We start from the raw sequence: 13,529 nt of genomic DNA, 5'->3' as shown, positions 1-13,529 counted from the left end.
ATACTGTGAATGTATGTCAAAAGTTCAAGGTACCCCAGTAACCGACTCCAATGAATCCGTCCTCAAGCTTCATAGCCACGATGGGCTTTCCTCCATATATACCAGATCCAAATGGGCTTCCCTTCCGAACGACACGGTTGTCATTTAACAGTATAGTGTCTGCTCCACCTCCACTTCTCTTCATCCAGACTTTGCCCCCTTGGTTCTGCCACAGAAATAGGTCAGTCCATTTTCCGTTCTGTTTCCACGAGACAGCCTTGATATCGGAAAATTCCTGAGCCATTTGTTCTTCTTTAGAGCCTACGTCTTCATAGTAACGCTCATATGGAGTATCGTCGTCGAAATCAAAATAGGCAAGGTCTCTGCTCACATTCCCCTGGAGATTAGTATAGCTGAAAAATAACAGGACCCCCTCGCTGGCCACGCCATAGGTAGTTGCAATATGTGAATACTTGCGAGCAATTTTTGCTTCTCCATTAATTTCCCAAATGTTGACCCATGAAGTATCTTTTGCCAGTCTCTTTCCGGTTACTAATCCGTCAGGGGTTATCCAAGCGACTGACTCTATCAGGCGGACGGAACTATCGCCTCCAAGATAATCGTCAACCGCCACTGCTGATATACTGGTGTATTGATAAGCAGTTCCCGGCCCAGAAACAATTGTGACTGTATCTGTACCTGACCAGCTCCTCGTTGTAGCAATGTTCTTGATCGAGCCATCGGGTCCAACACAATAAACATTGATCTTGTCTTTAGAGGAGTTGTCTCTCTGACCAATGGTTGCGGCCAATCCGGCTCGAGGCTGAGCCACGCCGTCTTGCTCTTGAAGAACACGTCGTGTATACCATTTGGGCTCAACCTGTTGCCAGGAGCCATTGCATATTGCTCCATTCTTGGTCATCCAAAATATATCGAGCTTCTCATTGTGTGCTGATACAGCGACTATAGCACCCGGCAACGGAACTTTGGCTTCTGCCTCTCGTTCTCTATCTTCCCCTGGTGGAAAGTCTAGAGGTACTGTTTCTAGTTTCCACTCTTTATCCGAAGGGCCACGATATGCTCGCTCAACAGTACAATGCGCCGAGATCCAGAAAACGTCTAGATGTCCCTCTTGCCGAGAGATGACTGCAATTGAAGCATTGGGAAGTTGGCTCACGTCATGGGACCCTGGAATACGATTCAAGGTCCAAGAGCCGAGGCTTTCCCAATTATACCACTTGTCGTCGGAAGAGTTGTCTATCTCCTTTCTGTCTCGTCTTCCTGAGTTCCTGAGCATCCAAAAGCTTTCCGTAGCCCGAGCATCGATTATCCATTCATATGGCATCCAAAAAAATGAGATTGACTCCATCATGCTTCGGACCAGGACGCGTCTCTTGACGTGGTCAAAGGCGACTATCAGTGCAGCCTGTGTCGTGTGTTCCTTACGCGGACCAGCGAGTCGTCTCGCTACTGGAATCATCTCTATCGTTGGGTATCCCTGATCTCCAGACTGTGCGGCCTTAACGAACTTGAACGAGTCCCAGAAAAGATGAAAGGCAAAGATGACTGGATATCCTTCTGCAATACACAATTTGACTTTGGATAAAGTTAAAGTTCCCAAGGCTGTTAACTCAAGATCGTCCATGGTGTTCACCTCTTCTGGCCGGTAGTGGTCGAGACGATATGACTCAAGAATAGGCCCTTTTGAAGCTTCATTATAGGCCAGATCTGTAGGCCGTTCGTTGATGGCCCATACAACGTCATGGCCATAATCAAAGTCCTCCTCAACAACCCACGGAGCGCTGGACTCTAGTGAGGCACCATAATGAGTCACAGCTCTCAAAGCCTCGCGTATCCCCACGGGTCTGTTGTAAACTCGACCAGGCCATTGCGTATGATCATTCGCATCGTCCATCTTCGCCAAGGCTCTGGCATTGTAATAGATGAACCGTCTAGACGGCGTAGTGACGAGGTGGCCATTGTCACCGGAGTAGGCCAGAAATCGAAATGCGGCGCAGACGGCATCGAGAACAGGAATCTCAGTGGGCGTCGTGTATCTTTCCAGAGGCACTGGATCACTAGCTAGGAGGCTGATAGACGTGAGGTCATTTCTGTCCTTCGGTGGGCCACTGTAGACGTATGGCTTGTCGTTGGCATCGAAGCCGTCAGGCTCATACCAGTTTCTGACCATGGCTATCAAGTTGCACTGACTTGAGCTTTACGATATGGCCCAGATGGATAAGTCGGCAGTATTCCATTCTCAATAAGAATGCAGAGGATATCAGTGGTTCAATGGCCTTCGGATACGATGAGCAGGGTCTTCTGCAGTAAATCGATAGTGCGAGAGTCTGGACCATGAGTACCCCTCACAGTGCGCCCACGGGTACTATCACACATGGTAGAACATCCTGTTCAGTCTGCGTGCATTTGCTACGGAAGATACGGAAGTCCGAGCGCACGACCAAGCGTAAAGATAACGAACGAGCACATATTGATCTAGTCTCTTGGCGACTACTCGGCTATCTTGAGGCCTCCAATCGAACACGTCTGCTTTACCAGTCTTGTCTGCGACGCAGGGCCACTCAAATTATGCCCTTCCACGCTGTACTCCTCCTCGACCCTAACCAAGACATCATCACTAATCTGATCCGAGAGCACGACATTGCTCAGAAGAATACCAAAGTTCACCTGCCTTGCAAGACCTGGTACCCGTAGCCGTAGCTTGACAGTGAAACAGGGTTTGCCTCCCGTAACGTAAGCGCTGCCTGACACCCAGCGAGCAGAATCCTGGCCGAACAGTGTTACCCTTGGTGGAGTGACTGCTTTTGTATCAACCAGCTCAACGAGTGGGAAGGACACGTTGATTCCTTGGAAGTTGTCGCCGTTTAGTGGCTCAGCTTCTGTGGGGTTCAGAACAACGATTAGATCAACAACTCGCGTTCCATTGTCCAAAGTATGCTGTTTCAAAACTCTGCAAGATGTCGTGATAATGCTTGTATGAGTTTCGTGAGATACCTCCTCTATGGGCGTCGTACTATGGGAAGAGGAATGAGTTACTATCGCTGAGCTCTCAACGACTGTCGGCCTCGCTGCCAAGGTGTCCTTCTTCTCATCGTAAGCCCTGAATCCAAGCTTGATAGAGCCAGCGCTGGGCTTCAGGTTTGTTACATCCATGGCCGCAACGCTTGTCGACTCCTCTGCGCGAGTCTTTAGGCTCAGCTGGAACGGCTCTAGTGGCTTTTCTCTTGCTGCATCAGCTTGATCTTCTGTCATCGTGATAGACAACTCTTGTATCTTATCACCCAGTGCCAAGGATAGAAGAGCAGAGGACCCGGTTGCAGGATAGTCGCCTCCTTTGCTCTTAACAGCCGGAACGTATATCTTCATAATCTCCGACGGATTCAAACATCTCGTCTTAAAGTTGAACGCCTTTGACGAACCTGATTGCTCTACAATAGGTGAAACCTGCACGTCTTCAGTACCGGTATCGGGTTTCTCCGGCCTGACGCCAACTGGCTCAATCTCAATCCTGTTCGGCTCCAAGACTTTGCCTACAGCGAAGCACTGTTGGTGAGGCGCTTGACTTACCGTCAGTCCCGAAGGCAGGTCGCTTGGCCTGCAGTTGAAGATGAGCAGCAAAGCTCTATCGGTGAGCTTTTTATTCACCAGGAATTGAGGAGATGGTGCCTCAGAGCTCCCGGTCCTGACGCGAGGGTCGTCAAAGGTCTTGAGAAGCGTGCCACAAATGATAACTCCCCATCGAGGAATCCTTGGGTGCTTGTACCGAAGCTCCACCTTGCGAAGGTAAAGGTTTATGGCCCATTTGATCTCGCTTCTAGTGTAGTCTTCATTCACAGTGCTGTGGCTCCCGATGCTCAAAGCGCCGTCGACGAGAGTATCAACCCAGAGCGGATCAACATGGAATGTGAGAATGGCTTCGGTGTCGAGGATGTCAGGCTCGGGAAACATAAAGCTCTGTGGGACAGCCTTAAGTGTGAGAAGCTGATTATAGACAAAGTCGAGGACTTTGGCAAGAAATAGTCCTTCTTGTGTAGGTTCTGCGAGTTCCCTTGCGTACCAATCCTTGTCATCGACCAGGATATCAACCTCTTTTTCAAGAAACTCCCGCACGGCATCGCCATCTGTCTCTGCATCAGAACCAGGCACAGTCGTCTCAAGGTTCGGTTTATCGAGCTTCTCTCGAGCTCTCTTCCATCGCGACCGGGACTCACTCGCCAGTGCAGCCTTTGAGTCCGCTGTACGCTGGGAAATCTGCTTGAGCTTCTCATACCAGTCGGGCAGGGTATTTCCCTCCGGAGCCTCAGAGTTTCCACCCAAGAATGCTCCCGATGAACCTTTTCGCTGTAGCTGCGCGATCTTCATCCGCAATGCAGATATAGCCATGGTGAATGAAGAATTCTCTATCGCCAACGATCGGCCCAGACTCCATGCAGCCGAGTACGTGATGTCGATGATACCAGTTGTTTTGTCGATGATTTGCAACCCGGAACCATGACCTGATGCTTCAGCATTGTCCAGCTCATTTCCTCGAGGTTGTTGAGGTATCAGTGGGCCCCGAAAGAGAGCTGCAGTCTGCTCTCCCGTTTGGGTCCGGTGTTTGACCATGGTGTAGCCAGCTTCCAGACGTCGTCTTAGCCATTGATCTGTTGATAGTTCCAGTACTCGTGCCAACGGCCTAACGTTCTTCGATATTTTTTCGACCACGCCTTTAATCTCGGCGTCATTTCCTTTTGTCCATGTGAACGACCACGAGTACAGTGAGATCAGAGCTGACAGATCGGACTGGCCGGGCATATTCAAGTCTGGTACTCCCATGAGAGAAACAAGATGGGCATATGCAGTGGTGGGAGATTCAATATCCAATGGGCCAGATCGGTGACCTAGAACAATGCTGAAAGTATCTGTGGTCGGATCGCGTGGTTTTGTTGAGCGTGATCGTCGGATATGCGATAAATATGAGTACCGCGCAATGGCTGGCTCAACTTCGCTGTCGCCCATTTGCCTCGAGAAATATGCCCGAAACCCCGACGAGTTGACGAAAACTGTATTGACACCACCATCGGCATCTGTATCGAGATCTTGGGTGGATAGTGGGACTTGAGTAGATGAAGACTTCAACGCTTTGAGCTGTTTCTTACTCAAGTGAAGTGATAGAGTTGGGGAAGGCGCTGGTCTTGCTTCCATGGTGGGGAAAGTCTTGATCTCATCTTCCGTAAAGACCAGCAGAGCAAGCCATGGTATAAGCGACCCATCGAGATGTTTTTTGGAGATGTCTTGATCGTTGTCTGGACTCAGCTCCCATGGTATATGAGGGTCATTGAGCGTGACTTGAGGCAATACTTTGGAGGGCACAGACTCTCCTTCTCCAGGGTAGATGGAGTGAATTGAGCCAGCAGGGAGCTGATATTGACTTGGTCCTTCGACTCTGAACTTCTTATCTGTAGAGAGAGTCTTCCTCCCTTCCTTGTCCTTATCCTGCAAAATGACTTCCTGCGTGACTGTTACTTTGTAATCACCTGGGGCAAGAGAAGGTTGAAAGGATGAGAATAATTGTGCCTGGCCAGGCTTCAATTCCACCAAACTCGCCATGGTTGCAACTTTGCTCCGTTTGCAAACTGTTGATTTAATCAAATGTTTCAGACGACTTGAAGGCAATGTGATCCTTTCACATGTCGCAGCGGTGACCTCCGACTCTTGAGGATGGCTGTTGTGACGAGTCACACGTTGACCGTGTAGACCCTGTTTCAGCTCCCCCACCAAAATCGATAGTGCGCAAGCTATGGAATGACAACATATCCACTAATATTGACACTGTGCTTCTAGACTCGGCATTCGTACGTATCCACGAGGCCGCATGTGAGTTGTGAAGAGAAAACAGCTGATGTGAGGTAAATGTCGACGTCGAGCCATTGGTACAGTTTGCGGAAGCCCTCCAGCGAAAAGAGAGTCCTCAGGTAATTATTGTCCCAGCCATCGAGATTCGTTAACATGTCGCAGTCAATCAATTGCGTTGGCATGAAAGTCGATGCCTATATCCTGAACAATTCAGTCGTAGGAGATAGCTTCTTTCTGGCCCCGGTTCATCCACCACGTTATGAGACCCTGTCGTCGGGCGATTTTAACTCGCGGCCAGACGTTGAGGATCCCATTGATCTGAGAAATGCTTCACCCTGGAGCGTCAATCCGCGGATAGCAGATATCGAAACGGGCCAAGTTCTGAAGTCCAAGCTTGGTATATATCTTCACTGGTGTCTGCCCAAGCAGTTTAGGCTAGGAACCGCAGATGGAGATGTGAACCAAAGTCTGGAAAGCACTGGGCCAGTGCAAGTGAGTTAAAAGCATCTATAGTAACGCAACACTCGCTGATATATACAGTATGAAGCGGTGCCCGACAGATGGCTCATTTTCCGCCACATCGCAGAGTCCCAGCCAGATACCCCGGCCCTAGAAATATTTCTAGTAGAGGGCAACAAAGTCCGAAGTGTCAGCCAAATCCTCGATGAAGGAGGCAACCCCCAGTCCGTTTCATCGCCATTCATTGATAGGGGCCTTCCAACGGAAGATCAAATCAAAACAGTTCTAGGGCAGGTCTCACGTCTTCCGCAAGACTGGAGCGGTGTACAAAATGATCCCGCCCACTATCGCAGTCCCCTCACCGTTTTGGGATCGGGCAACCCTCTGTTCGCGGACTTCATACCTCATAACTCAGCTGTGTTTAGCTTCCATGATAACTTGACAAAGGAGGGTGGCGAACCCGGCTCAATTGAGAGCGCAAAGATCAATTATTCTGTTTACGGCTTTTTCGCCAAAGACGCCCTCGAACTTGCGTCTGACAACCCAAGCAAACCATCAACGCCGGTCTCGGTATGCTGGGGATCGCTTTATTCTGTCCATTATCAGAGGGATGCTGCACCTAGCAAGATCAAGGCGGCAGAAAAGGCCCAGCTATTCGCGGACACACAGCCAGTTGGCGTAGGCAACGACGTGATGGATGCTTGCGTTGCCTTGTTAAGAGGTTCTTCAGCAGAAGACGCATCCATGGCCGAAGCCTTCGAGAGTCTCAAGAGCGATGCTTCTCTACAACAATCCAACTCACAACTTGGCCGCGCATCAATAGCAGCTACCAACTTCAAGGGTACACATGGCGGATTTTGCTGGCGAGTCAAGAAACAGGAAGAAAAAGGTGCTTCGTTTGGTAGTAATTCGTTTTCACAAGTCCAACAGCCAAACATACCAAATGCAGAGCAGAAGAGAGTGCTACGCCAGCTGAACGTGATGCAAGACTATCTGGATGCTCTCTGTCGTCGGAAAAGGTACACAAGACATCTGGTCTTTTGTGAGTGGTGGAAACACCGGAGCCTAATCGGTAGACGCGACGGTCTTTCTGTGCAGCGCAGATCTCGGTGCACTACAAGAGCTAAACGGCTACTAGAGGAGATGCAAAGCCTCACCATCTTGATAAGGTCAGCAGAGATTCAGATCCTGTCGGTCCTGGATGGATCACTGCCCCATGGACCGTTTGAAAAGGAAGAGACCAGCAAGTTCTTTTCTCATACCGACCCTGCGTTCGTCCTCAGAAACATGGGCAGCGGGTGGCCAGACAAATGGGATTCTAAACCCACCACCATCGATTCTGACACTTTCAACTCATGGCTTGCTACGAACGCCGAGGCCCTTAGAAAATGGACAGAGGCTACACCTTTTGTGAAGGAAGGGGCGCCAACTACTGAAGCTCGTATTACTGATCTCTGGGAGCACATCAACGATCATAGTGGGCTCCGCAAGCTTCCGATCGAGCTTCGTCAATGTTTGACCAATACTATGTTGGCTTTTACCAAGGAGATTTTATCAGAGACACCAGGCAAGAATGCACTAATTCAGAACCCTTCGTGGGAAGAATGTTGCTGGGACGGTCAGCCATGGCTTCCGCTGTTTGTGGACTGGGAGGTGGAGTACGTCAACATCCCGAGCAGAATGTGGCAATTGACATACAACGATGACGGCACAGTGCAGTATGGCCTCGACACTGATCAGAAGCTGTCGGATCTGACACTGGGCTCTCGTAAGTTTTCTGGACGAAGCATTCTGCAACCAGGTGGCCAGAAGCTTATCCTGGGGCTCCTTGATATGATGCACCGTACAGTCCCTATTGCCTCTGGCGATGTGGATCCGGTGAAGGCCTTTGCAGCAGAGTTCCTCGGAGGCCAGAACTTGCTCTTTGGTCGACTTGACGGGTTCACCGATCATCTTCTCACTCTTTGCCAAGGAGCTCATGCTATACCCACGAGTGAAGGGGCGCCTAGCCCAGGGGAAGAGATATTTGCAGAGGCAGAATCTCTCAATATCTTTTACGGGGGTCCAGCGGACTCCTCATCCGGTGGTCTTGATGTTACTCCCTACGGAACTTACCATGAGGGCTTATCGTATGAGACCTTGATCAGCACTGATGCCGTGGATCATAAGAATCGGTTCTTTCAACCGGTGACACACGGCCAAGCACGACTGACCCAGTTCAAGATCGTTGACCGTTTTGGACAGGTCATATGTGCCCACGATCCGCGACCAGAACAACCAAAAGCAACTCTATATCCTCACATTGGGTCTTCGCTGCTGTGTGAGCCAGACAGTGACGCTTCACCAAATACAGCATTTGCGACCGTTAATGAAGCAGAAGATTGTGAATGGTTTCAACTTGTTCCACGGATCAATCAGGATGCTCGGATGCACGCTGAATTTCTGTGTGGAGGAGCCGAAGGCGACACTCCTGTTTTTGCATGGCTGCTCATAAACTTTCACAATCAGTCTATACAGGTGTATGATAGGAACAGGACTTTCAAGGGCGAGGCCATGCTTCCCTCTGGGCCCAACGAATCGGTCCATTGGCATTCGCTCATAGGGGTTGACGTTTCTTCTGACATCCTTCCACATATGATGCGCGACGAACATGACTTCCGGCTTCAGGCTCGGCTGGATAAATTTGACATATCGGCACTAAAAGGGTCCAAGCAGCCGATGTCGCTGGATGATCTAATCGCATCAATGTCACATGCCCCTTTCATTATTGGCCTCTGGAAGACCATAGTTGCTGCTCAGGATCATATTCAAGCACCGCCAGCCCAGCAATTCTCTCAGTTCCCTTCTGCTCTTGTCGGCCGTCCCGTTGCTCTCGCACATCTGTCATTGGGGATCGAGCTTGCAACTCCACCTATGCATAGTCAGGCCTTTGCTGATTATGCTGAAGATGAGAACGACAGTATCTCTGGGGAGACTGGAGACGAGGAACTGACTCGATACGAGTTTGGTATCAAACTAGGCGACATGCTGGGTCACCAAGATGGATTGATAGGGTATTTCACAACTCCAGAAGATGGCAAGGCTTGGAACGTTATCACCGACTATGCCATCGGCGATGTGGCCTTGCCGAACGTTAGGCACTCGGGTGATGCACCTCCTCTCACACTGTCCCCCAGCTATCCTCCCGTGCTCTCTTCGGGTTCGCCATCGCCCTCCAACATCAACAATGAGGCAAGTAACTACCAGAAGCGGAAAGCAGAGGCCTTGCAGTCCTGTCTCATAACTGTACTCCTGGATCCCTTCCTTCCAATCCATATACGCTCAGGGATATTCCCTGCAGTCCAAGCTCAGCTAAACCGGAATGACGTAGAGCAAGACCTTCAAAATCTCGGCGTTTGGTTCCGCTCAGGTCCTGTCATTATCGGATCTCGTGGCTCAGACCCTGTTTCTGCAGCGGACGGCAAAATGCGAATACAAGTTATCGGCGATGGAAAAGATCCGAAGGCTCCTCTTGTGCCAGTGCATACCATGCCGACCACGACGTCTGGTGCCGAGTGGCAGTGGGTACAGCCTGTAGTGGATGAGACCAAAGAGAAGAGGGATGTTGGTGATTTGACTAGTGAAGTGAGATATGTGCATTTGGGTGTCACGGATCCACTGAGGGAAGGATTTGATGCAACAGTAGGAGCGGATAACGAGAAGGCCAAGGAAGATGACATCGAGGTAGCTGTTGCCTTAGATGGATATCTACTGTTAAGGCCGAGCAAGAAGAATGGCAAGTAGCACTGGAAATGGGGCTTTGGTCTAGTTTGAAGTGATTTAGGTAGCTCCCAAACAAACCACTCAGCGCTGATGTTACACTTGGCGTAAAGATATCTAACCAGATAGATAGGACTTACAGCAGCCCCCATAATAATCCTCCCCAGGAGGTAAAAAGACGATAACAGCAAAATGATTGCCATTGCCTATTGTTTGTTAATGAGTTTACATACCAGTATTCAGGAAGTTACCGAGGTCATCAGTAATATGCGTTTGTTGGTCAGTTATGTCCAAGGAAGTAACAACCATACTCGAGAAAGTACAAACACAAGACAGCCATCACTACCAATCTTAAACTTGTCAACATCGAATACCAGAATTAAATTGCCATCAATTAACCACGAACACATATCCAATTCATCATAAATTTCTCGTATTCGTTTTCGCATTCGTCGCACAAAATGGATCCAACATTTTTTGTCATCCCCTGTGTCCTGTCTCCGCCCGAGTACCAGGAAGTACGCAATGCCTATTACTTGGCATTATTATCTCGTCTCCCCCCTACGCGCACGTTTCCTCGCGTCGTTGAACGGCGAGCGTATAGGGCATATAAACGCTGGGATTTGGCAAAACGCCGCCTGGTGACTGAGATGGAGGATTTTGGCGCTGGCCATGGCCACTTATACAAACTCTCTCGCGCAGAGATAAGGGCCCTGAGGCGTATTGTCTCGCGACTAATTGTTGCGGAATATCAGTTAGTTATACACTTACGCTTTTCACTTATGTTACCGAATACTAACGAATTATAGTCATTGCGCTAGGCGAGCAAAATTTCTCCGCGATTTCCCCTGGGCGTTCGGCAGCTTGAATCGCCGACAGAAACATAAGGATTTGCTCGAAGAGCACGTTGCCGACTTGGAGACATAGATTGATCTCCTTTTGGAGTGCCGACAGGCGGAAGCAAATGCGACTTAACTATATAAATTGTGAATATGGGTTAAAGAGGTGGGACTTGATTGTTAATAGAGGAGGGTGGTGGGCATTGTTTTTGTTAAAGGGAGGGTGGCGGGACGTTGAGAGAACAGTAATATAACTGAATTCTCTCAAGTAATATCGTGTTGTCATTCATTATCTGTGTTTGCAGCCTAAAGCTTAACCTTATAGGCCGCCTCAATCCATAGTTTGCTTTCCTGGTCCTTCAACTGCCGTCGCAGAATCTTTCCGCTAGGGCTCTTGGGGATAGCAGCTTGAATCTCAATCCCGCCTCTCAGATGCTTGTATCTCGCCTTGTCCTTCTTGAAACTCTGGTGGATTTCCTCCGTCAGCTGTTCATCGGTTATATTGGACCCTAACCTCTTGACAATAAAGGCCTTTGGGACCTCGCCATGCCGTTCATCCTGCACGCCAATGACGGCTACATCAGCCACCGCCTCGTTGGCGAGAATGTAGGCCTCTAGTTCCGCCGGGGCTACCTGCATACCCTGTCAAGAGATTCAAGAGATATCAGTGTTGTGCTCAAGTCACTTAGCGGGACTGAAGGGTCATTCATACCTTTACTTTGATCAATTCTTTAATACGATCAACAATGAATAGATGATCGCTGCCGTTGGGCCCACGGCGAAACAAGGCTTTATCGCCAGTCCGCAGCCACCCGTCTCGGACGAATGTCTCACGGGTCGCGCGGTCATTGTTCAAGTAGCCCATGGCAATGCTAGGAGACCTTATCCATAGTTCCCCTTCTTCACCGTAGCCCGTTCGCTCTTCTCCACTCTCAGTCACAATCTTGCACTCAATACCACTGAGCAAGACGCCAGATGACCCATACATGCAATCAGATCTCGGCGACGAACTAACGGACGCTGAGCTCTCAGTAAGACCTGTATATAACGCTTAGCTCAGCCTTCAGAATCTCGCCAACGATGGAGCACCAACCGTAACCTTGTCTCAATACGCCATTTGGAAATATCCTTTCCAGAGTTGCCCATGCCGTGGGGCTGAAGGCCGCCGCCCCTGTCAGCAGATTTCGAACATGTCCAAGGTCATATTCTTCTAGTTTTTCAGCATGCTGAATGCAGTCAAGCAAGATTGGGGGCACCTAAATACCCGAATTCCGGGGAATTAGACCTGGCACATACAACAAGCAGGGCTTAGCAAGGCTGTTACACATACCAGGAATAAGGTTGCAATAGCGTACTTGGTCACTGCACGCAGCATTGTTGACAGCTCGTACTTAGGTAAAATCACAACCTGATCACCGCGGTACACACATCCGTGACATATCACTACCAGTGCGTAAATATGACTCTGTGGAAGAAGTCCGAGAGCTGTCTCTGTTTTGCCAGGTTCTCGTTGAGTTCTCTCCAGCCCGGCGAGTTGCAGCACGTTGGCGATCACGTTGCGATGCGATATCAGCACTCCCTTCTATATCGACAGTCAGTAAGATGCTGGCACAGATTTATACAGGATGACGTACCGGCAACCCAGAGGTTCCGCTCGAGAAGCAAATGAAAGCGGGTTGGGTTTCACCCTGACCTATGGACCACTTCAGTGGCTCTAGGGAGGGGGCCTCCTTTCCGAGGCGAACCAATTCATCAAAAGACTTGAAGGGTACGAGACCCGGGTCTCTAGACAAGTCGGCACCAGTATCAAGCAGGAAAATATGGTCCGTGGCGATGCCAACTGCTCTCGCGGCTTCGAGGGCAATGGGGAGCAATGATCTGCAGGTGAACAAAGCTTTGACATGGGCTTGCGACAATTGGTGGATGACTTCGGCCTTTACGTAGCTAGCATTGATTGGCGTGACAATGCCGGAGAGCCGATGGGTTGCCCACATTGACGGAATGGCATCCACCTGTACCATGTTAGCGTTTTAACCAAGATTGGTTAGAAATGAGAGCTTATTGCTGGAGACTTACCGCATTCTGGGAAAAGATGCCAACAACCTTGTCACACTCACTACCACTGTTGGGCTCCCATCCCATGATTTGCGCCAGCGACCTAGCCACATATTCAATGCGCTCTGAAATATCGTGAGCCGAGTATGATAAGCCTGTTATACCGCAGGTATACGCAGGTCGGGAATCAGCAAGAGGATGTCGCCCGTAGCGCTCGTTCAACAAGAACTCGAAAATTGGCACATCATCAGGAAGATCACGCGGCAAAGGTTGGAGTAATTGAGACGTGGTCCTAAACACCATCTTGTCTGTTGCTCAATGATTGTTTTGAAGTACTTCTGTGACTGTCTCTTCCTGCGTTACCTGTAGAGCATGGTTCTTATATGCATCTTTCCCAGAGTTCTTGGGCCGAGCAAGTCCCAATCGGGAAGCGGAACCGAGGCTCGAGGTAGTTTACAGGTAATAAAGCAAGTATTACTAAAAGGAGACTAAAAGTTTTTTAAATATATTTTATATAGAATATTATTTAATATAATATTTTAAATAAAAGTTAATTTTAATTTTAATATATATATATATATA

At 49.3% G+C, this 13,529-nt stretch overlaps 5 protein-coding genes across 5 annotated transcripts; 2 read left to right on the top strand and 3 right to left on the bottom strand.

The window, feature by feature from the left end:
* Positions 1-16: 16 nt before the first annotated feature.
* Positions 17-2,170, bottom strand: FTJAE_2167 (uncharacterized protein; the record flags this gene model as incomplete). The annotated part of the gene is made up of 1 exon (XM_037348333.1): positions 17-2,170. One exon carries the CDS (start codon positions 2,168-2,170, stop codon positions 17-19), a length of 2,154 nt encoding a protein of 717 aa, XP_037210671.1.
* A 320-nt stretch (positions 2,171-2,490) lies between these two features.
* On the bottom strand, positions 2,491-5,589 carry FTJAE_2166 (uncharacterized protein; the record flags this gene model as incomplete). Its single annotated transcript, XM_037348332.1, has 1 exon — positions 2,491-5,589. The coding sequence occupies one exon, from the start codon at positions 5,587-5,589 to the stop codon at positions 2,491-2,493; it is 3,099 nt and encodes a 1,032-aa protein (XP_037210670.1).
* Positions 5,590-5,988: 399 nt separating this feature from the next.
* On the top strand, positions 5,989-10,077 carry FTJAE_2165 (uncharacterized protein; the record flags this gene model as incomplete). Its single annotated transcript, XM_037348331.1, has 2 exons — positions 5,989-6,327; positions 6,376-10,077. The coding sequence occupies 2 exons, from the start codon at positions 5,989-5,991 to the stop codon at positions 10,075-10,077; spliced, it is 4,041 nt and encodes a 1,346-aa protein (XP_037210669.1).
* Positions 10,078-10,514: 437 nt separating this feature from the next.
* FTJAE_2164 (uncharacterized protein) lies at positions 10,515-10,980 on the top strand (the record flags this gene model as incomplete). Its single annotated transcript, XM_037348330.1, has 2 exons — positions 10,515-10,807; positions 10,863-10,980. 2 exons carry the CDS (start codon positions 10,515-10,517, stop codon positions 10,978-10,980), a joined length of 411 nt encoding a protein of 136 aa, XP_037210668.1.
* Positions 10,981-11,198: 218 nt separating this feature from the next.
* FTJAE_2163 (acetyl synthetase) lies at positions 11,199-13,250 on the bottom strand (the record flags this gene model as incomplete). Its single annotated transcript, XM_037348329.1, has 6 exons — positions 11,199-11,534; positions 11,605-11,930; positions 11,986-12,118; positions 12,223-12,474; positions 12,527-12,904; positions 12,969-13,250. The coding sequence occupies 6 exons, from the start codon at positions 13,248-13,250 to the stop codon at positions 11,199-11,201; spliced, it is 1,707 nt and encodes a 568-aa protein (XP_037210667.1).
* Between the last annotated feature and the right edge of the window lie 279 nt (positions 13,251-13,529).

The sequence above is a fragment of the Fusarium tjaetaba genome (assembly GCF_013396195.1).
Source record: "Fusarium tjaetaba strain NRRL 66243 chromosome Unknown NRRL66243_c0000040, whole genome shotgun sequence".
Lineage (NCBI taxonomy): Eukaryota > Fungi > Ascomycota > Sordariomycetes > Hypocreales > Nectriaceae > Fusarium > Fusarium tjaetaba.
This window is presented reverse-complemented; position numbering and strand designations above follow the sequence as displayed.